A 24,618-nucleotide genomic window follows, 5' to 3' on the forward strand; every position below is an offset into this window, starting at 1 on the left:
AGAGATCAGAGAAGAATAGAAAGGAAAAGGAAAAAGAGAGGTGACAAGTCAGGTTTTTTTAGCTGCTATACCAAGGGGCTTTCTCATTGCCTGTCCCCACACAGCTACTTGGAACTCACTTACCATAAGCCTAAAGAAAGAAATAGCAGAGTCTAACAATCTAGAATTCTTTTTTCTTTACCTTAAGAAATGGGACCGTGAGCTACTGGATTGCCTCACTGCTGAGGATGCAGACATCCAGGATGTCCTGTAACAACTCATTGACGGTCTATAGCAACTGGGTAGGCCTGCTTCACTGAATCTAAGTTGAGGAGTAGTTGTAGGGAGGAGACTTTGCCCTTGCCTTAAAAAAGACCTTCAAAAAGTCCCTTAAAATGGACTTTGCCCCTGCTCTTATTTTGGTACGGGAAAGGTAATGGTCCAAAGACTCAGAGTAAAAACTATAAAGACTTGCTTTCTGCCTTCAGTTGGCTTCTTGATGTGGAGGTACACTCCCGTCATTAGGTTTCACCATCTAACATCTCCCAGCAATTGGGACCCTCTTCCTGGCTACAGAGCAAAGGAAAATTATCTCAGCTGGTCCTAAATTCAAGGAAATATTCTTGATCTTGCCACTGAAAATAATCATTTCCCTTAAAGTTTCCAGGCAAATAAAGCTCTTTGGTTTCATTTAAATGACAACATTTCATATAAGTATAGTGACAACATAATTGACCATGGTCTTGTTATAGTGTTGGATCCCAAACTTTCCCGTATTTGTGAAAAACAGCTTCTTAGAAATAGGGTCACTTCATTTTTCAATACATAACTAATATATAACTGTGAAATGAGAGAATATGATTTCCTTTTTGCTTTTTTTTTATTAAGCAAAATTTTTCAAACAGCTAAATAGCTGGTGCTTGGGCAATATTACACGTAAATGCAATGATTGGTGCCTTGAAAGCATCTCTCGACTTTTGGAACATGACTGAGGCAGCTATAATCAGGTCTTAACTATTAAGAGCATGATACCAGTGTTATGAATTTTAAATCAAATTTTAAAAATGGTTTCTATACCTAATACATCATTAAGAGTGAAATATTCTCAAAAAGATAAATTTGCCATTTGAAAGTACTTCTATCTTGACAAAGACATTTCATAATGACTCCAACTCCTAATTACTAGTTCACATTGTTTCATTATTTAAAAAATGTGTTCTTGCCATTCTATACCTAAGGATGAAGCCCCTTTCGACAACTAGATTTGATGAGTTAAAAAATAACCCAACCATTATGAATTAGGGCTTATATCAATGCCTTTTTCTTTTTGTAGAACATAGCTCAGAAATATGCACAAAACACAGTTGTTGACCCATAGCTATTTATCTATGGCTAATACTGTTAATGTGCACTAGTCCTGTATTTACTCAACTTATGCTGTGTTTGCTTTATTAATATTTGTAGAAATAGGTTCCTTCTAGTTCTGAACCTGCTTCTTCCCTAAGTTAACCATAGCTTATTATTTCTACTATCTTTTTATGCTACTAAAACAATGCTCACATTGTTGGATAAAATCATCTGAGGTATGTTTCAAACTTTCCTGCAATCTATGAAATGGTCATTTAGAGTGAAAATTAAAGCTTTTTATAACTCTTTATTTTTTTCTTTATTTTACAGCATTAAGGATGAGAATGGCAAAGCTGGGAAAAAAGGTTATCTGAGAGGTGTACCATCTACACAAACATCCATTGAAGAAGAAACTCAGAAATATTTGCAGATTTCTCTTCTGGATATTTTGTTTCTTTTCCCTAAGATACAAAAAAATTATAATTATAGCCATATTATGCCATGTGGATAAGCAGTAGTCATTATTTGAAAAAATTCCAAAAAATGCTGGGGAGAACAAATGCTTAACTTTTCCAGTTACTTGATATAATTCAGTGGAGGGGAAACCAACATATTTTTATTGTATTGATACCAAAGCATTTCTAATAAGAGCTTGTTAAATTTACAAATAAAGGTATTTAAAATAGCCCAACTATATTTTATTAACTGACATTGTAATTTTGCTAACACAAAGACTGAGAGATTATAGGAAGTCACTGTGCCTTATCACAGAAATATTCATCTTCAACTCTGACGAGTAAATGTGCCATCCCAAGGCAACAAGGACTCAGGCAACTACATCCCCTGTCAAGGAACAATTCAATTGAGACTTAAAGCTCTTTGCATACATTTCAAAGGTGCATGCAATAATTATCCTCTTATTTGGGGACTGGATTTAGATTATTAGTGTACATGACTTTAAAGTTGATAACCAATATGTTCGTTCTTCTTGAAATATCTTCTTTCATTCATTTCAATGTGAATTCCAGGGTACAGAGACTGATTATGGCCCAAGGCTGTTGGATGGAGGACTTCTCAAATTCTCAACACAAATCTGGTCTAATGTTCGACCAGTTCTTACAAATAAGTCAGAATCCTAATGCTAAAACTTACTAATAAAGTGTACCACACTTAATTCCTAAGTATTTTTTGCCAAGATGTTAAATCATGATTTGAAGGATACTCCCATAACAGTTCTCTCCTACTCTACCTTCTTATTCTGTCTTCTATCCAACAAGCCTCCAAAATCCACTCAAACACATCTTTCCTTGGATCCCCAGTGCAAATTACCTAGGCCCTGCCAAGTCTTTGAGTGAATAGTCTGTTTTTCTCTCTCAGGGAAAACACTGAATTTCCCTGGTAAGTCCATGATGAAATTATCTTAGCTACTGATGTGGAGGTAATGAGCAGTAAAAGAAGCAGATCCTGATGAGGACAAGAATTTACCTGGGGAGCATCAACCTCAGATGATTTGTTTGCAAAGGGCAGTTTTTCTCTAAGAGGAAAGAGCTCCTCAGCTGGCCTGAAATGTTCTGGGAAACCTGAAGGGTCAAATTTCAGAAGCACTTTCACAGAAACACCCCTATCCCAGGTCCAAGGGTACCATTCCTTCCCTTCATGCCTTTGGCTTTAGCATAAATGACGTGTCAAATCTGCACATTCTTTTGTAGCTCTGTCATGCTTGTGAATAAATCACTGGGTTTTGCTTTTGTATACAAAAATTTACTAGAACACTGCTTAGCACCAAGGAAGTGGTCAACAAACAAATGAATACAGTAAACAGTTCAGAAGGGGGAAGATGTAATCTACAAGGGGAGGCTTTGTAACACCAGTTGGTCTTAGGCAACATGAGCCAGAATCTGACTGGCAGATCATCTAGCCACTAACCATGAGTCATGGACCAGGGCTTGTATGTAGAAGTGGCCCAGCATAGCCAGAAGGTGTGGGAGGCAGGAGCTGCCTTTTGCCTGGGGATGAAGCTGGAGTTGCTGTGAAACTGGCTTTCAGGTAGGCAGGATGGGGCTTGAGTGCAAAGCTGGAGCTGGTCAGTCAGAGCTGCTGAGGTGAGACTGGGCCATCCACACACCCATCCACTGGTCCCTGTACTCAGTGAAAAGGAGGGAAAACTGGAAAATGGAAGTGAGGTGCTTTCTTGCCCTTGCAGCATCCCTCCAGTACTCTCTATTGACAAAGTGTAACATGGGCTGCCCTGGTGGCTCAGACAACAAAGAATCTGCCTGCAATGCAGGAGACTCAAGTTCAATCCCTGGGTTGGGAAGATCCCCTGGGGAAGGGAACGGCAACCTACTCCAGTGCTCTTGCCTAGAGAATCCCTTGGACAGAAGGGCCTGGAGGGCTATAGTCCCTAGGGTAGCAATGCGTCAGACACGACTGAGCAACTAACACTTTCACACCTTCTACAATTGCTTCAGCTGGCAAAGGAGAAATGCTTACATAACAAAACAGGACAAAGAAGGTGGATATGGAGATGAGGCATTAAATGATAAAGATAAAGATGAGGCATTAAACTGGCACCGTCCAGCCATTTTTCTACTCAGCTTCCATATTTATCCTTCTACATATATTCAACCATTCAAGCAACTAAAAAGACAACTGTTTTCATCTAATAAGAGACAGTTATCCTTTATACAAAGAACTCACCTTTTCCCGGAGATGAGGAGACACATGCTCCAGAGTTGTTTTATCTACAGTCAACTATATTCAACATTATTTCAAAGAACAGCTTTAGATTAAGAGAAAAATTCAGAGGATAATATAAAGTTCCCATATACTCCTCACCCAGTTTCCCCTATTATTAACATCCTACATTCGTATGGTACATTTGTTATAATTAATGAATCAAAAATGATACATTATTATTAATTAAGGTCTCATAGTTTATTCCGGAGGAGGCAATGGCACCCCACTCCAGTACTCTTGCCTGGAAAATCGCATGGACGGAGGAGCCTGGTAGACTGCAGTCCATGGGGTCGCTAAGAGTCAGACACGACTGAGCGACTTCCCTTTCACTTTTCACTTTGCTGCATTGGAGAAGGAAATGGCAACCCACTCCAGGACCTGGAGAATCCCAGGGATGGGGGAGCCTGGTGGGCTGCCATCTATGGAGTCGCACAGAGTCGGACACGACTGAAGCGACTTAGCAGGAGCAGCAGCAGCATAGTTTATTCAGATTTCCATAGTTTTTACCTAATGTACTTTCTCAATTCCAAGATCATATAAGGAAAACCACATTACTTTTAGCTGTCATGTCTCCTTAGGCTCCACTTGGCTATGACTGTTTTTCAGACTTTCCTTTTTTTGATAAGTTTGACAATTTTGAAAATTACCATCCATGTATTGTGTAAGATGTCTCTCTACTGCAAATTGTCTGATGTTACTTTCCTGATTAAACTGAGGTCATAAGTTTGTGAAAGGAAGACTAAAGAGGTAAAGTGCCATTTTTATCAGTTCATGTCAATGATACATACTTTCAACATGATTTATCACTGTTAATGTTGACCTTGATAAACTGGCTGATATAATTTAGTCAGATTACTTCACTGTAAAATCATTCTTTTTTGCTGTCTACATTGGCAGGAAGTCACTATGCACAGCCCACACCTAAGTAATAGGAAGTTAGGCTCACTTTCCTTGAGGACAGAGTATCTGTATCAATTATTTCAAATTCTTCTATACAGATTTGTCTATTCTCCTTCATTTGTTGATTTATTCAATCATTAATTTAAATCAGTATGGGCTCATGGATGTTTACACTACTCTTGAGTTACTTACTGAGTTCTCAATATATTAATGCTATAATCAATTAAGAAGAGTCTATCTCAAAAAAGGAAAAGTAGAGTCTATCTCAAAAAAGGAAAAGTAGAGTCTATCTCTGATGATACTCTTTGGCTGGAAACAGACATTTTTCCTTCTCAAGCTTATTATTTCATGCTATGCTTTTTTTCATTTATTTACTTTCAACCTATCCATCCCTTTATATTTTAATAAATCATATCATGGGTTTTACTTTTTTATCCATCTGACCTTCTCTGCTTTTAATTGGAGTTTTTAGCCCATTAACATTTAATGTAATTATTAATGTGGTTGAATTTTGGCCTACAGTATTATTATTTGTTCTCTCTTTATCCCCACTGTGTTGTTTTGTTTTGTTTTTGCTTTTTTGCTCCTGTATTTTTCTTTTCTAGCCTTTAAATTAAATTATCGTATGGAGAAGGAAATGGCAATCCACTCCAGTACTCTTGCCTGGAAAAGCCCATGGACGGAGGGGCCTGGTGGGCTGCAGTCCATGGGGTCACGAAGAGTCGGACATGATTGAGCGACTTCACGTTCACTTTTCACTCTCATGCATTGGAGAAGGAAATGGCAACCCACTCCAGTGTTCTTGCTGGAGAATCCCAGGGACGGAGGAGCCTGGTAGGCTACCGTCTCTGGGGTTGCACATAGTCAGACAAGACTGAAGTGACTTAGCAGCAGCAAATAATTTTGAGATTTTATATCATTTTTTCCGCTGGCTTCTTATATATGTCTTATTTTTTATTTCTGTAAGAATTACAATATACATCTTGAACTTTTTCACTTAGAACTAACATTGTATAACTTCATATAAAATGCAGACACCTTTCAACTGTATGAGTCCATTATCTCTTGCCATCCCTTATGCTAACTTGTTATATGCATTATATCTGCATACATTATAAACCCCACAAAAATATGTAGACTGTTTTTTGCTTTAATCAGGCATATTTATTATAAAGAACTTAGGTCGTAAAAGTCCAAAAGGGATTTTTTATTTACTAATTGTTTATCATTTTGAGTTTTCTTCATGTCTTTCCCAGGATCCAGCTGTCATTTCTCTTCAGTCTGAAGAACCTTTTGCATTTTGTAGTGCATACGTGCTAACAAATTCTCTTAAATGTCCTCTCATTTCTGTTTTGTTCTTGAAGGATATTTCTTCTGCAACTAGAATTCTTATTGACTTTTTTTCTCTTTTGGATGTGATTCCACTCTGTCTGGGCTCCATAAGATCCCTGTGCTGTGCTTGTGCTCAGTTGCTCAGTTGCTCAGTTGTGTCCAGCTCTGTGTGACCCCACGGACTGTAACCCACCAGGCATTTCTGTCCATGGATTCTCCAGGCAAGAATACTGGAGTGGGTTGCCAGGCTCTCCTCCAGGGGATCTTCCCAACCCAGGGATTGAGCCCCAGTCTCCTGCACTGCAGGAAGATTGTTTACCATCTGAGCACCAGGGAAGTCAAATGTTAACCAAATCATTGTTCCCCTGTCTGGAATGCTTAATTTTTCTCTTTCTGCTTTCAAGACTTGCTCTGTAATTTTTGCTTTCAAGAGTTTGACGGTGATTTGTATAAACATGACTGTCGACATTCTCCTGCTTGTGTTGTTTTCCTGCATCATGAATCAGTAAAGTTAGGCCTTTAGTAAATTTGGGGATTTTCCAGTCATTATTAACTTGGTTCCTCCTCTCCTGAGATAATACTGAAGATCTATCATTAACAGGCCTTGGGATTCTGGTCATTTCTCTTTCCGAAATTTTTCCTTATTCTTTTAGATAGCTGCTTTTTGAAGTTTATCCTAGTTTTCTGAAGGAAAGTCTATTTTGCAGGATCTTAGCCATTACTGGCAGTAGAAATCACATATTTAGAATGTGTGGGTTCAGGAAATTCTTATTCCCAGAACTTGATTACTATGTCTTAGCATCTGACTGGGAATCAAAAAGTTTCTTTAGGTTCTTGCAAGAAATCCAGTTCAGTTCAGTTCAGTTCAGTTGCTCAGTCATGTCCGACTCTTTGCAACCCCATGGACTGCAACCCACCAGGCCTCCCTGTCCATCACCAACTCAGAAACCCAGAGTACAGTACAATTTCTTTTATATGTGAATAAGAAGACATATTAATGTGAATTCTTTTACATGTGAATGTAATATGAATTTCTTTTACACGTGAATAAGAAGAATATCATATGAAGACAATATACTTCTAAAGATATGTTCTAGGAACTACCTTTCCTTTAAACTAAAGTTATATAACCAGGCACAATATAAAATTACATTAACTTATTTGATAATGAAATAAGAAATTAAGCTGATAACAAATTTAAGGCCAGCAAAAGGTATAATCCAAAAGTTGTAATTAGATAAATTATTTGTTTTACTGGGGAGAAATTCACAAAAGATAGAGTAAACATTTTAAAGTAGCATTTCTTATATTCACAATGTTGTATGACCACCACCTCTATCTATCTCCAAAACATTTTCCTCACCCCAAAATAAAACCTTATATCCACTAGGCATTTACTCCCACTCCCTCCTCTATTCCCTCCCCTCAAGGCCCTGGCAATCACTACTCTGCTGTCTCCATGCATTTACCTATTTTGGATATTTCATAATCATAATATGTGACATTTTGTGTCTGATTCACTTAGCATAATAGTTTTTTGTTGTTTGTTTGTTGTTCCTCTCATTCTAGTCCTTCAATGTCTCTGGTAGCCATGGAGAAGCATATGTTTTGAAGGTTCATCCATGTGACAGCACATATCAGTATTTCATACATTTTTTATGGCCAAATACTATTTCATCGAATGTATGTATCACAACTTTCTTATTCATTTATCTGCAGAGGGGCTGTTTCTATCAATTGACAATTATGAATAGTATTCCTATAAACATCAATTTTTTATTGTGATAAAATATATATGTAACACAAAATTTTCCATTTTAACTACTTGCATGGATACAATTCACAACGTCATCATCACAAGTAAGCACCACCACCGTAAATCTCCAAAACAACTTCATCATCAACAGAAAATCTGTATCCATTAAACAATAAGTCCCCTTTCCTCCCTCCCCACAACCCAGCCCCTGGCAGTCACCATTCTACTTTATATCTCTATGAATATGATTATTCTGGATATTCCAAGTAAATATTACATAATAGCTGTCCTTTCTTGTCTGGCTATTTCACTTAGCATCATGCTTTCAAGGTAAACATCAAATCTTTTACCAAATAACAACTACACATTTCATAGCTTAAAAGCTACCAAAGTTTAACACTGTAATCAAAAGCAATGACATCATCAACAACCTGTTCAAAGTATCTTTTGCTGGCACCACTTCATTTCTTCCTCACAACTTCCCTGTGAGATGGGCCTTACAGATGAAGGCCTGGGGCTCAGAGATGAGTGACTTGCTCAACAACATGAATCTCATAAACCAAACGTATATATTCAGGTCTTCCAATTCCACTCCCGAACTCCCAGTCCTTTGTAGTTACAGGATTAGCTGCCTTCCAACCCACCCTTTATAAGGATGGTCAGCAGAGACCTATGTAGAATAAACAGTCAAGAACGCTCCAAAAACAAGAAACATTTTGAGCCAGAACTTAATAAATTCGTTTTTTCTAGGAAGAGGGGAACAGAAGGGGCATTTCAGGCAGGTGACCATCTGACCTGGGTGCAGAGATTAGCCTGGTGGGTATTGGGCAAGGAGAGAAACAGGATATACAGAGTGACAGGATGTAGCCTAATCTGATTTGAAAAGAGTTTAGAAGAAATCTTTCTTTCATTCCCATCTACAATGGATTATCTTAAACAAGGACCTTTGTTTTGTTTTGTTTTTTCTTGCTTTACCAGAATATACAGATAAATAGAACTTTAGTCAAAATTTACATGTGCCCCTAGGGCTTCCTAGTTGGCATCTGCTGCATCTGTCTTCTCCCATTGCAGCCTGTACTGGGGCAGGAGGTGGGTGGGATGAATATCACTTAACACATGTTTGAGCCAAAATCTGGATAACCAAGTAGGAATTAAAGTGAGTTTGAGTCATTTATTCAATACCTTATGCCATAGGTACCTATGTCCCCAAGAATAATTTCCAAAGATAGTAAAACAATAAAACAAAAATAGCATCAGTTATGAATGTTATCCCAACGACAACATTCCAGAATTTGTTTCTTAAAAAAAAAACTTATTTTTTTTATTTTTATTTTATTTTTTAACTTTACAATATTGTATTGGTTTTGCCTTATATCAAAATGAATCCGCCACAGGTATACATGTGTTCCCTATCCTGAACCCTCCTCCCTCCTCCCTCCCCATACCATCCCACTGGGTCATCCCAATGCACCAGCCCCAAGCATCCAGTATCGTGCATCGAACCTGGACTGGCGACTCGTTTCATATATGATATTATACATGTTTCAATGCCATTCTCCCAAATCAACCCACCTTCTCCCTCTCCCACAGAGTCCAAAAGACTGTTCTATACATCAGTGTCTCTTTCGCTGTCTCATATACAGGGTTATTGTTACCATCTTTCTAAATTCCATATATATGCGTTAGTATACTGTATTGGTGTTTTTCTTTCTGGCTTACTTCACTCTGTATAATAGGCTCCAGTTTCATCCACCTCATTAGGACTGATTCAAATGTATTCTTTTTAATGGCTGAGTAATACTCCATTGTGTATATGTACCACAGCTTTCTTATCCATTCATCTGCTAATGGACATCTAGGTTGCTTCCATGGCCTGGCTATTATAAACAGTGCTGCGATGAACATTGGGGTACACGTGTCTCTTTCCCTTCTGGTTTCCTCAGTGTGTATGCCCAGCAGTGGGATTGCTGGGTCATAAGGCAGTTCTATTTCCAGTTTTTTAAGGAATCTCCACACTGTTCTCCATAGTGGCTGTACTAGTTTGCATTCCCACCAACAGTGTAAGAGGGTTCCCTTTTCTCCACACCCTCCCCAGCATTCATTGCTTGTAGACTTTTGGATCGCAGCCATTCTGACTGGCGTGAAATGGTACCTCATAGTGGTTTTGATTTGCATTTCTCTGATAATGAGTGATGTTGAGCATCTTTTCATGGGTTTGTTAGCCATTTGTATGTCTTCTTTGGAGAAATGTCTATTTAGTTCTTTGGCTCATTTTTTGATTGGGTCATTTTGGAGGAATCAACCTGCCTGACTTCAGGCTCTACTACAAAGCCACAGTCATCAAGACAGTATGGTACTGGCACAAAGACAGAAATATTGATCAATGGAACAAAATAGAAAGCCCAGAGATAAATCCACGCACCTATGGACACCTTATCTTTGACAAAGGAGGCAAGAATATACAATGGAGAAAAGACAATCTCTTTAACAAGTGGTGCTGGGAAAACTGGTCAACCACTTGTAAAAGAATGAAACTAGAACACTTTCTAACACCATACACAAAAATAAACTCAAAATGGATTAAACATCTCAATGTAAGACCAGAAACTATAAAACTCCTAGAGGAGAACATAGGCAAAACACTCTCCGACATACATCACAGCAGGATCCTCTATGACCCACCTCCCAGAATATTGGAAATAAAAGCAAAAATAAACAAGTGGGACCTAATTAAACTTAAAAGCTTCTGCACAACAAAGGAAACTATAAGCAAGGTGAAAAGACAGGCTTCAGAATGGGAGAAAATAATAGCAAATGAAGCAACTGACAAACAACTAATCTCAAAAATATACAAGCAACTCCTACAGCTCAATTCCAGAAAAAAACTTATTTTTATCTTATAGAAGAATCCATCTTGAAGAACAAAATCCATGGCTTTGCTATTAGGGGCAACATGGTTTAAAATATAAAGGCATTTAGTTTAATAATCACTCCTATTAAAAGCTACCTTTTTTCAAAAAATAGGTTGTTTATTACAAAAACATGAAGGAAAATTGAGAGGAGTAAAGATTAGGCATTTTGGAGACTTCCTTGGTGGCTAAGACTTTATGCTCCTGAAGCAGGGGCCCCAGGTTCAATCCCTGGTCAGGGAGCTATATCCCTCATGCCACAACTAAAAAAAAAAAAAAGTCCCTCATTCCACAAATGAAGATCGAAAATCCTGTGTGCTACAACAAAGACCCTGTGCAGCCAAATAAATAAATAAATAAAAAATAATATGTATTAGACTATTGGAGCACAGAGATGCCATACTTACTTTAAAAAAAAAAAAGAATAGGCATTTTCGATTTGTAGAGATCAACCATTCATAAGCAGAAGAATCATAAATTTGATATTAATGAAAAGGTTTGTTGGTCTACTAAAATTAAATGGTAAAGACTTCTTTGGACAACTCTGTTTGTCAATTGATATCTCCAGCGTCAACAGACAAAATTAGTAAAAAGAAAAGTAAAACAGGTTAGCCTCAGCAATGGAAATCCAGTAAGATTATGTAGTTGAAAACCAAACACACCAAGGTTCATCTTTTCCTTAAATCTTTCCTTGTCAAATGTAATTTATTAACCTTTAAGCCCCTCATAATTGAAAATTAGAGAAAAACATTTTAGTATACATTTAAATTTCTATGTGTGTATGCTCAGTTGCTCAGTCGTGTCCAACTCTGTGATCTATATATTTTTTTAAATGCTTTAAATGTGTATGCATGCGTGTTCAGTCACTTTAGTCATGTCCAATTCTGCAACCATAGGGACAGTAGCCCACCAGGCTCTTCTGTCCATGGGATTTCCCAGACAAGAATATTGGAGTGGGTTGCCATACCTCCTCCTGAGGATCTTCCTGACCCAGGAATCAAACCTAAGTCTCCTGCATTACAGGCGAATTCTTTACCACTGAGCCAATAAAAAGGGATGCTCACTCACTCGTGTCCAACTCTTTGCGGTTCCATGGACTGTAGTCCACCAGGCTCTTCTGACCACGGAATTCTCTAGGCAAGAATACTGGAGTGGATTGCCATTTTTTTTTAACTCCAGGGGATCTTCCAACCCAGGGATCAGATGCAAGTCTCTTGCATCTCCTGCACTGCATGCAGATTCTTTACCACTGAGCCACCTGGGAAGCCCTATGCTTTTATATAAAGACATTCAAAAAGAAAGCGTAGACTGTAAGTAGCCTGGCACTTATAGAACATGAACACATAAACATCACATCTCAAACCCTAAGCTACTTATGATAAACACCTACATAAAGGACAAAAACATATCATTTTACCCAGAAAAAGGTGTAAGATACATCACTGAGGCTATTATTTATACCAGATAGAATTTAGGTCCTTGGACCAATCGTATTTTTTTTTTAACATAAAAAAGTTTAAACTATGCTTCCCTAAACTTTTTATTTTAAGAATATAGAGTTTTGCTTGTTTTATCTGTCTAACATAGTTGTGTTCATTTGTTACCAGGTCACAGAAATGTAAACAGAAGTATCAAACAATGGTTTATTAAATAACATGGTTAGAAAACAAATTAGAACCAGAAAATAACAACATTGGTCCCTAATTTCAATTCTAACCTATAACTGTGATCATTCCCTCAAAGGAAGAAATTTTTCAAATAAATATTAAAAGCTGGTGAATTTTAAGGGGTATGCCACCCCGAGATATTAAGTACTGAAAATGAATCAGCACAAGGAAACAGGAACAAAGCAGTAGTGTTACGGTGCCACCCACTGGCTAGAAATCCCCATAGCAAATATGAGAGCCAATCATAAAAGAGAAATTATTGAAATAGGAAGGAAAATAATATTGATGATTCTAATTCATGGTTAGTATCAGAAACTTCTAACAAAACAGAATCATCCGTATTATTTTAGTAGCACAAAGAAAGAGAGTAACTCTTAAAATGCTAACAAGAATTTTATTAATTTTGAAATGCCAGTCTACAATCTCCAAATACTAAGACTTTATCTCATAGTCAAAACAATTAACATATAAAATGTCATTTTAGCTATGTAGCTAAATATATGAAGACACACAATAGAAAATAAAGTATTACATTGAATACTGGCCATGTATAGTTAATTGTTGATCTTACACATGAGAATAATTTTACAATGCCAGTTAATTACATTCATTAGTTTTAAATGTCAGGGGGAAAACTACTTCATTTCATAACTATACCAACTGATGTCATTACCTACAGTAGTTAGAATAAATAGCTTTGGAATGCTGTTGTTATTCTTGAATTAAATACTGGCTGGTACCCAATTGACCTGAATCTCTGTACCTGAATAAAACTTTTGACCTAGGGAAAAAAAAAAAAAGATGCACATGTGCATTTCACTGCTAAGAAAGAAATTATAATATTAATAATATATTCAAATGTTAATGAAATGGTGTTAACCCCACTTTTACCTTTATCAGGGAAGTAACAAAATACATGAAACAAAGGACATGTCTAAAAAACTGGACTGAAAAATATGTTTCTCAAAAATTCTTAAGGAAAGGGGAAAGGGAAAAAGTCCTAAGAAAGACCATTCATAGAAACTAGTAAAAAATAAATGTTTTCTTTAAAGTACAACAGCACCATTAAGTCCAAAATATATTTACCTTAATACAGTCTCCATTTTGTCCTAATGACATCCTTTTGTTTTTCTAAAACAGTTCTTTCCTTAAATGCTAACATTCTTAAAATTTCAGCATAAAAAATATTTGAGTTACTTCTCCTCAAACACAACCTTCCCATTAAGACTCAGAATAATATATAAACCTTGACATCAGTTTATAGTCCATGGGACCCTACTGAATGTTGATCTCTAAAGACCAGATTTCAGAATTTCTCTATAGACATGATCTGATCTTCCCTAATTAGAATTCATGAATACATTCCAGGCAGTCAGGACAGGCATCACGTTTTTTGGCTTGATGGTGATTATCGCCTGGTCTGCAAAAGCCAAGGTCTTCACTCACTCATAGACGGTTGATTGCAGATAAGAACATAGTGAGAAAAGTCAAATTCCCACAAACATAAATTGCTAACACCACCTTTTTAAAAACATAACCCTAAAAGAAAAAAAAATGAGATATGAAAAAAGGAAACTCCGATCACTAAGGTTTGTGCCAATAAACAAGAAGAAAGAACTTACTTCTGCTTCAGCTGCGGTAAACGACTGGAGGATCTGAATTCTATCATCATCCAGTATTTCAACTGTCAAGAACGAGAACAAAAGTTTGTAAGGCCAGTGGGTATGCAGGTAAACTCATTCTCAAAGAAAGCTCTGATTTGGAGCATTGGCAATTTTCCAAGATGTACATTCTTGCATTTCAAGTGACCAAATGTTGCAAACTTCTTGCATATTTAAGGCTCTTACAAATCAGGTCAAGCTGGCTACAGCATACATGTGAAAGGACTTTTTTCTAGTCAGAGTTCTAACAATCCAAGTGTTAAATACATATATATTTTTTAAATAGCAAGCCATAATCTAGTGGTTATCAAAAGTCCCTTTAGGGGTCAAACCCTACACAACATTGTAAATCAACTATACCAATCAAAAAAAAAAAAAAAAAGGACTCAAATCCTATGTATGTTACCCTATCAAGACCCAGAAAACAGTAGGACAGTTTTTACTACTCAGTTCCAAGAAAGCTGCTGAGCACACACACTAGACAACAAAGAGGTTTTGTTTTTAGGAGGCCACCTTAGGACACAAAGGAAGTTAGCCTAGAAACCAGGCTAACATGTCACTGATTCTCTGCTAATCTCTCCACTACTAATGGCTACAGGTATCTTACCCTGCCTGGCACTGGGGCCAAAATGGACCTTGCCACTAGAGAGCACTGGCAAAGTATTAAGTCATTCTTACGTAGCACGCTGGTTAGCTAGCTATATATAATGCAGATGGCAACTTAAGTGATAGCACTCAGGAAGTCTGTTGAATAGGTAAAATTCATCTGCAGCTTTGCCCTGTGTTGACTATGGATGAGCATCTCATCTTCCTCCATCTCAGGGGTCTCTCAGCTCCAGTTATTTAGGGCTCTCAGTTCATTCTAGCCCCACGTCAGAGCAGCATGCAAAGTAAAAAAGTACTTACAAAGAAGGCATCTTCCCTAAAAGCTTCCATCTTTTCCTTGCAGTTTACTCACAAATTCTAATACTAATGAATATAAAAAACAAAGGCAGAAAATTTCCACTATTTTTATCATAGACTGAGTGATGGAAATACATTTTTAGTAAGATACTATGTAAGAGTCAACCATTAGTGTTGAGAAACTAATTATATTCCAACAGTTTGTATAAAAGTGTTTCTACAACACTGCTCTTTGAGCAGGTTACCTTTCCTAGAGAGTCGGTAAGCATGTATCTCCAGAATAATCTCTGTCCCAACATGCCAGGCTACAAATCCAATCATTGCATAGGTTTTCCATGGGCCAGGAAGATTCAGTCCTGGCAAATCCATTCCCAGGAACATTGCTGCCACTACATTTATAAGAAAATACACATGTTAAAATACAATTCAAGAGGTAACTATGTATGTGTGTGCATACATGTGTGAATTATATCAAGTGAAATATACTAAAAGAGTTTATGAGATGAATTAGATTAATAATTAAGACCAAGTAGTTAATTTAGTCTTTATTGTAAGACTAGAAAGGCTAAGATGGGAAATTATAATTACAATCCACCAAATGTTAAGAAAGAGGTGCCCAAAGTTTTAAGTCTACAATGAAGGAGAGGGGAGAAGTATGGAAGCCACTTCTGACTATACCTCCTCTTCCACGATTTCTACAGAACATAGAAATGTGAGGGCAGGAGATCAGCTTAGGTATTTATCACATAAAGCATCACAAGGAGACATAGATGTAAAGAACAGACTTTTGGACTCAGTGGGAGAAGGGGAGGGTGGGATGATTTGAGAGAATAGCATTAAAATATATACATTGTCATATGTAAAATAGATGGCCAGTGCAAGCAAGTTTGATGGCTGAAGCAGGGCACCCAAAGCCAGTGCTCTGAGACAATCCAGAAGAATAGAGTGAGGAGGGACCTGGGAGAGGGGTTCAGGATGGGGGGAGGGGAACACATATACACCAGTGGCCAATTCATGTTGATGTATGGTAAAAACCATCATAATATTGTAAAATAATTATCCTCCATTAAAATTAATTAATTCATTTAAAAAATACTACAAAATCATACTTGACGTTTAAAAAACACCTTGCCCTGGAAGGTACCATTCCCAAGGAGAAAACCTGGCGACAGAGGGCTGGGTCCCCAAGCCTGATTCAGCCCAATCCATGACAGACTCTCAAGCTGAGCTGCTTATATATTTGGTCATCAGCATAACTTATCCTGCTGGCAAAGGCAAACACTAAAAAGAAGTCTTAAAAGGAGGGTTTTAAAGTCATTTTTAAAACCTTGAAACTGAAATAATAGCTTAAATAGTTACCTCTAGAAATTGCTTTCTGGATTTCAATGCTTAAGACTGATTTCTCCTCAACAACCAATTACTCCAGTTACTAATGTATCTAAAAATCATTTAAGCCAAATTACAACTTGCAGTATAAACAATTTTCAATTATATATGAATAAGTGGCATTACAATTACTTACCTGCTATTATTCTAGCAGCTGTTCCCATACTCCAATGAGTCCAGTTAAACATTTGCCTTCTACCAAATAAAGAACCAGTCAGTATTCTTTAAAGTGATGGAACTACAATAAATTCCCAAGAGAATAAAAAGCATGTAATTTCCCTTATTGCTTAGGCATCAGCTATCTGAAATACATTTTAAAACCTTTTTAAGTAAATATAATTTATCACTGAATTTTATAAAATGCAAAAAAAAAAAAAAAAAGAATTGGCTTGCCAATTAAGGATATCTACCTTAAGGGCATTAATAAATAAAGACTACAAGTACCTTGGGTCATGTAAAGGTGGTCTGAAAGCTGCCAAAAGAAGCTGAAGAACTGCTAAAACCATCACTATAAAACCAAGGTATGGGTGATAACCTGCATGCTGAACAAAGATACATCATTTTAATGGTATTAATCCTGCCCATCAAATCTGCAAATTAAAAATAATACACACAGAAGCAGTTTCTTAGGGCTTTTCTCTAGCCATAAACATTTAATAATAATAATAAACACTGTTCACTGAGTGTCTATGTCAGGCACATACTTTATGTACATTATCACTAACGCTCACTCTGATGCCTAATGGTTAGTTATCAATATCCCACTTCCACAAACAAGGGAACTGAGGCTTAAGATGGTGAGTAATGTACCCAGGTCCACATAGTGCATAAATGGTTGTGATGGAATCCAATCACGGAATGCTGCACCCTTCCACCAGTACCTTAGATGACCGCTAACACCAGCACCGGAGAAGGCAATGGCACCCGACTCCAGTACTCTTGCCTGGAGAGTCCCACGGACGGGGGAGCCTGGTGGGCTGCCGTCTATGGGATTGCACAGAGTCAGACACAACTGAAGCGACTTAGCAGCAGCAAAAGCAGCAGCAGTAGCAGCAACACCAGCACAGCCATTTGAAGCCCACCAAAGACTAGTTTTCATTTTAATACCAAAGAAAGGCAATGCCAAAGAGTGCTCAAACTACTGCACAATTGCACTCATCTCACACATTAGTAAAGTAATGCTCAAAATTCTCCAAGCCAGGCTTCAGCAATATGTGAACCGTGAACTTCCAGATGTTCAAGCTGGTTTTAGAAAAGGCAGAGGAACCAGAGATCAAATTGCCAACATCTGCTGGATCATCGAAAAAGCAAGAGAGTTCCCGAAAAACATCTATTTCTGCTTTATTGACTATACCAAAGCCTTTGACTGTGTGGATCATAAGAAACTGTGGAAAATTCTGGAAGAGATGGGAATACCAGACCACCTGACCTGCCTCTTGAGAAACCTATATGCAGGTCAGGAAGCAACAATTAGAATTGTACATGGAACAACAGACTGGTTCCAAATCGGGAAAGGAGTACGTCAAGGCTGTATATTGTCACCCTGTTTATTTAACTTCTATGCAGAGTACATCATGAGAAATGCTGGGCTGGAAGAAGCACAAGCTGGAATCAAGATTGCCGGGAGAAATATCAATAACCTCAGATATGCAGATAACACCACCCTTATGGCAGACTTTATTGACTATGCCAAAGCCTTTTACTGTGTGGATCACAATAAACTGTGGAAAATTCTGGAAGAGATGGGAATACCAGACCACCTGATCTGCCCCTTGAGAAATTTGTATGCAGGTCAGGAAGCAACAGTTAGAACTGGACATGGAACAACAGACTGGTTCCAAATAGGAAAAGGAGTACGTCAAGGCTATATATTGTCACCCTGTTTATTTAACTTCTATGCAGAGTACATCATGAGAAACGCTGGACTGGAAGAAACACAAACTGGAATCAAGATTTCCAGGAGGAATATCAATAACCTCAGATATGCAGATGACACCACCCTTAAGGCAGAAAGTGAAGAAGAACTCAAAAGCCTCTTGATGAAAGTGAAAGTGGAGAGTGAAAAAGTTGGCTTAAACCTCCACATTCAGAAAACGAAGATCATGGCATCTGGTCCCATCACTTCATGGGAAATAGATGGGGAAACAGTGGAAACAGTGTCAGACTTTATTTTTGGGGGCTCCAAAATCACTGCAGATGGTGAGTGTAGCCATGAAATTAAAAGACGCTTACTCCTTGGAAGGAAAGTTATGACCAACCTAGATAGCATATTCAAAAGCAGAGACACTATTTTGCCAACAAAGGTCTGTCTAGTCAAGGCTTTGGTTTTTCCAGTGGTCATGTATGGATGTAAAAGTTGGACTGTGAAGAAAGCTGAGTGCTGAAGTATTGATACTTTTGAACTGTGGTGTTGGAGAAGACTCTTGAGAGTCCCTTGGACTGCAAGGAGATCCAACCAGTCCATTCTGAAGGAGATCAGCCCTGGGATTCCTTTGGAAGGAATGATGCTAAAGCTGAACCTCCAGTACTTAGGCCACCTCATGCGAAGAGTTGACTCATTGGAAAAGACTCTGATGCTGGGAGGGACTGGGGGTAAGAGGAGAAGGGGATGACAGAGGATGAGATGGCTGGCTGGCATCACCGACTCAATGGACATGAGTCTGAGTGAACTCTGGGAGTTGGTGATGGACAGGGAGGCCTGGCATGCTGTGATTCATGGGGTCGGAAAGAGTCGGACACGACTGAGCAACTGAACTCAACTGAATAAAAAATAGTAATAGCAGTGACAAAATTATTTTGTTTAGAACGTGCCCGGAACTCTTTTAAGTGCATTCAGTTAATTAAATATCAACCCTCAGAAAGCCTATGAGATAGATACTCTATTATCTTCATTTGAGTAAACTGAGGGACAGAGAAGTTAAGCAACTTGCCCAAGATGTCTCAGGTAATCAGTGATGACTGCTGCTAAGTCACTTCAGTCGTGTCCGACTCTGTGCGACCCCATAGAGGGCAGCCCACCAGGCTCCCCCATCCCTGGGATTCTCCAGGCAAGAACACTGGAGTGGGTTGCCGTTTCCTTCTCCAATGCATGAAAGGGAAAAGTGAAAGTGAAGTCGCTCAGTCGTATCAGACTCTTAGCAACTCCTTGGACTGCAGCCCACCAGGCTCCTCCACCCATGGGACATTCCAGGCAAGAGTACTGGAGTGGGGTGCCATTGCCTTCTCCGATCAGTGATGACACGAGGATTCAAATCCAAGGGTCCAGCTATAGAATTATGCTTTTTACCTTTTTACCACCCTTGTCACAACTATGAAGACTACAAGCTACGAAGTTTATAAAGTAAGCATTACACTTGTCACAAGTACCTGGAGAAAATAAAGTCCCAATGTCTCAAGTCATATCAGAAAATCTTCATAATTTCCTTTAAAAAATAGGTTGACCAGTCTAAAAATACTTAAAAAGCAGAAAGGAGGTTTCCTAGTAATATCTATGACCCAAGATTCATCCATATTTACCCTTTTGGCAACAGCCCAAATTGAAATATCAAATTTTGATATCAAAATTTAACTGGCTGTTAAACTAGAAGAGTATACTGGAAACTCAGACTCTGACCTTAGGTACATCTCTGATTCTCAGTAAGCCTCATTCATTCATTTGATAAATATTTACTGACATGTCACATACCAGAATCTGATCTGAGTGTTATAGATACACTAACAAACATACCCATAAATATCCCATCTCTCACAGAGTTCACATACTAGTGTGAGAAGACAAAAGAAAAAATACATTATTTAAGTAAATTATATTAAATTACATAAGGTAAACATTTCTTTAGAAAAAAAAAATAGAGCTGAGCAGGGCTCTTTGAGAAACTATGATTTAAGCAAAGACTTGCAGAAGGTAAGGGAGTAGAGGACACATGACCTAGGAAAAAGAAAGAATCTTTGTAAAGACTACAAATCAGTAACATGCTGAGAATTAGCCAAATATGAAATTAAATGAGCTAAGGTTGAGCAAAGGAAGAGGAGACCAATCCAGAGAGTAACTGGGAACCAGTGATAGAGGACTTTAGCTTTAACTTGGGGTAAAACTGAGACATTAGAGAAACCAGTCTGGGACATAGGAATGATATAATCTGATTTACATTTTTAAAAAATCACTCTGCTTCTTGATTGAAAACAGATTGCACATGGGCAAGGGTTGAAGTAAAGAGACCAATTAGGTACCTGTTGTAACAATTCAGGCAAAAAGATGATGTTGGCTCAAATCCACAGAGTAGCCAGTGATGGTTAAAAGTGCTTTTATTTGACATGTATTGCCAATGGGATTCCCTGATGGAATTGACACAGGGTGTGCAAGAGAGCAGAGTTAAGAATAATTCCAAGGTTTTGGCCCAAGAAGGGAACTGCTTGAGATGTCTTGGACACACAAGTTGAGTTTCTGAGTAGCCAGCTGGATGTGTGAGTCTCCAAGTCAGGGTAAAGGTCTAAACTTGAGATCCACATTTGAGAATAAGCCTCCATTTCTTCTTTAATGACATGGGATTATCATCAGTAACGACTTTATTTGAAGTTTAACTTTGATAGCACATGTAAAGCACTTAGCACAGCTGCTCACATAGTAGGAATACAACTAATGTTAACAGTGATAGTCACAGTATTAGAGAAAACCACTTAAAGTGTTCGTGTTCCTTAGATATCATGCTTTCAACTTTCACCGTTCTATAGTGAGAAAACTCATTAAAGCTACATAGTATATAGTTAAAATTTGAGACTGTCTAAAAACACATTCCACTACCAAGTAATCTGCACTAATATTCTAACTCCATCCCTGACACCAGCCATGTGAAACACTCATCAGATGATTCAAAAAGGAGAGAAAGAGGGACATGAAGATATATCTTTTCATGCATCATTTGAGAAAAAAAGCAGCAATCTCCTTTGGCATCAAAATGAATTTTAAACACATGAATATAATAAAAAACATTCTGTGTAAGATCTACTTACCCAGTTCCAGCCTCCTCTGTAAATAAAAGGCAGAAGGAAAGCAATAAAGGTGAGGGCAGAAGTAGTGAGCATGAGAGTTCGATGCACCTGCAAGAGTGAAATGACAAATGAGAAGAGAGCGAACACAAAAGAGAAAGAAGCTGGTGTAACCATGAAGATCACGGGCTGAGATCCACAGAAGGTACCCATTCAGTTGACATCTAACCACAGTTCATTGTCAGTTTAAAAAAAAAATCTTACTATACCATTGAACTTTAAAGAAAAGTCTAAGCTGCCAACCTCATCACTCAAAAGCATCTGCCAAGACTTCACCTGCACAGAACAGCAGGAATGGATATTTTCACACACAGAGAGCACCTACCTGCCAAACTCATTTCCTTCCAAACACATTTATTAAGTTCCACCACCAAGCAAAATGGTTACATACAATGAAACTCCAAGGAAACAGAAAGTACTGTTTCCTGGGGAGGTTGGGATTTAATTCCGCAGATAAGAGAAACATATTTGAAATGTATAATTCATCATTCAAACAAGGAGAATACTGAGAGTGAAAATGGGCACTGATACTGGATTATTCCAGGATAACTGGTGCAAACCAAAACTACCCCAGAGAATGCAGGACCTATGGTCACTAAATATAGTGTAAATATACACACATATATAGTCACCAGAAAGTAGGACCTATAGTCAGGCAATGTGCGCAGATATTATAGCTTTGAAGACAGTGGAGGACTTGAACTGGTTGAAAGGGAGACAAAGAGTTTTCCAGTTGGGAATATCCACGTGAGAAGAGGAAAAAGAGAGAGCGAACAATCAAAGGCAGAGACAGACAGGAGCAAGACATACGACAATCAGTAGTGAGAACAAATAAAACAGATTAACACTGCCAGCCAAAACTGAGAAATGATATTAGACAAGGTAAATCTTAAAAGCTACAAATTTATATGAAGTTTCAATAATACCTTCTTCTAAAGTCAAAACTGTTACAATAAGCAATATTTTTTTTCTACAAGCAGACATGCACATTCTATCTCAACACATATCTGTTGATCTTTCACTGTATACGCAAATATCCGTCCTACATGACAAATGAAAGGTAAGGTTTGTTTTATTTTGTTTTGAGGGTCAGTTATTGACCCTTGCCCATGTTTCTATTAAAAGACTGCTTCCTCATCCCCCAGGGAAGGGACAGCATGAAAAAGGACACTTTCAATTTCTTTTCCCACCTACACAGGAAATACATAATCTTGACTGATGAGTCAAGGCTGTATATTGTCACCCTGCTTATTTAACATGCAGAGTACATCATGAGAAATGCTGGGCCAGATGAAGCACAAGCTGGCATCAAGATTGCTGAGAGAAGTATCAATAACCTCAGACATGCAGATGACACCACCCTTATGGCAGAAAGTGAAGATGAACTAAAGAGCCTCTTGATGAAAGTGAAAGAGAAGAGCGAGAAAGTTGGCTTAAAACTCAACATTCAGAAAACTAAGATCATGGCATCTGGTCCCATCACTTCATGGGAAATAGATGGGGAAACAGTAGAAACAGTGTCAGACTTTATTTTTGGGGGCTCCAAAATCACTGCAGATGGTGACTGCAGCCATGAAATTAAAAGACGCTTGCTCCTTGGAAGAAAAGTTATGACCAACCTAGATAGCATATTAAAAAGCAGAGGTATTACTTTGCCAACAAAGGCCCATCTAGTCAAAGCTATGGTTTTTCCAATAGTCAGGTATGGATGTGAGTGTTGGACTATAAAGAAAGCTGAGCGCTGAAGAATTGATGCTTTTGAACTGTGGTGTTGGAGAAGACTCTTGAGAGTCCCTTGGACTTCAAGGAGATTCAACCAGTCCATCCTAAAGATCCGTTCTGGGTGTTCATTGGAAGGACTGACATTGAAGCTGAAACTCCAGTACTTTGCCCACCTGATGCTAAGAGCTGACTCATTGGAAAAGACCCTGATGCTGGGAAAGATTGAAGGCGGGAGGAGAAGGGGATGACAGAGGATGAGATGGTTGGATGGCATCACCGACTTGATGGACATGAGTTTGAGTAAACTCCGGGAGTTGGTGACGGACAGGGAGGCCTGGCGTGCTGCAGTCCATGAGGTCACAAAGAGTCGGACAGACTAAGTGACTGAGCTGAACTGACTGATGAGTGAGGGATTGCCTAACCTTCACTAGCCCATCAACCAGAGGACGGACCGCTGCTTTGCAGCATAGTGAGCAACCAGTTTCTTTCTTCTGCTTTGCTGCCTTCCTGGGCTTTCCTGATTGTTCAGCTGGTAAAGAACCCACCTGTCAATGCAGGAGATGCAAGAGATGCAGGTTTGATCCCTGGGTCAGGAAGATCCCCTGGAGAAGGAAATGATAACCCGCTCCAATTTTCTTGCCTGGAGAATCCCCATGGACAGAAGAGCCTGGTGGGATACCAGTCTATGGGGTCGCAGAAAGTCAGACACAACTGAGCATGCATGCACTGCCTTCTTGGACCCATCTGTACTCAGTGCAGTGGGTGAATGCTCTTCTAATCTTCTTTTGCAACTAGACATGTAACTCAAGATCACGTTACATGCACTCAAGGTCTGTGTTCCAAAAAAACACACATGGTAATGATACATTCTCCAACTCAGCCTGATCCTTCATAAAGCTGTCTTTATTTTTATCTCCATCAAGTATCTTATGTCTATTCTCAGTTGGTTAGGAAACCAAAGGGCAAAGAGAGATTATAAGGATTCCAAAATTACAACTATAACCATCCAAAAATCCACTTAATTCATGTGTTTTCATGTTGCAACATTCAAGTAATATGGAAATTGCATTAAACTATTTCTCCACCTACCTGAAACCAAGCTGCATCACCAAATAAAGCCTTTGACCAAACAGGTTTGAAGAACCGGGCAATCAGTACACCTACACTAACAGTGGTCATCCATGCCACAAACATTAAGGCACCTATAGGTGAGAAAATGCAATGGTTGACAACACAGTCTAATCAAGCTATTTCTTAAATGACCAATCCAA

At 38.4% G+C, this 24,618-nt stretch overlaps 2 protein-coding genes across 11 annotated transcripts in view; one reads left to right on the plus strand and one right to left on the minus strand.

Annotated features, from left to right (window-relative positions):
* The window catches only part of PALMD (palmdelphin), a 59,701-nt gene extending 57,684 nt beyond the window's left edge, over nt 1-2,017 (plus strand). The window contains exon 8 of the mRNA XM_086391404.1: nt 1,657-2,017. Within this exon, the coding sequence (XP_086247530.1) occupies nt 1,657-1,700 (44 nt within the window). The 3' untranslated portion in view covers nt 1,701-2,017. The remainder of the gene's footprint in view (nt 1-1,656) is intronic.
* A 10,986-nt stretch (nt 2,018-13,003) lies between these two features.
* FRRS1 (ferric chelate reductase 1) overlaps nt 13,004-24,618 on the minus strand; it is a 72,632-nt gene continuing 61,017 nt past the window's right edge. For 6 of the 10 annotated variants that reach the window (XM_086391396.1, XM_086391395.1, XM_086391397.1 and 3 more), the window contains 7 exons: nt 24,437-24,549; nt 21,590-21,676; nt 17,024-17,121; nt 16,716-16,774; nt 15,439-15,582; nt 14,252-14,313; nt 13,004-14,168 (listed from right to left, as the gene is read on the minus strand). In XM_086391396.1, the coding sequence (XP_086247522.1) occupies nt 14,076-14,168; nt 14,252-14,313; nt 15,439-15,582; nt 16,716-16,774; nt 17,024-17,121; nt 21,590-21,676; nt 24,437-24,549 (656 nt within the window). In that variant the 3' untranslated portion in view covers nt 13,004-14,075. The remainder of the gene's footprint in view (nt 14,169-14,251; nt 14,314-15,438; nt 15,583-16,715; nt 16,775-17,023; nt 17,122-21,589; nt 21,677-24,436; nt 24,550-24,618) is intronic. The other 4 variants (XR_015160562.1, XR_015160563.1, XM_086391400.1 and 1 more) reach the window with 2 other exon arrangements.

Source organism: Bos grunniens, chromosome 3, assembly GCF_055505025.1.
Source record: "Bos grunniens cultivar Pamir isolate PY7600 chromosome 3, Bosgru_T2T1.0, whole genome shotgun sequence".
In the NCBI taxonomy this organism is placed as follows: Eukaryota; Metazoa; Chordata; class Mammalia; order Artiodactyla; family Bovidae; genus Bos; species Bos grunniens.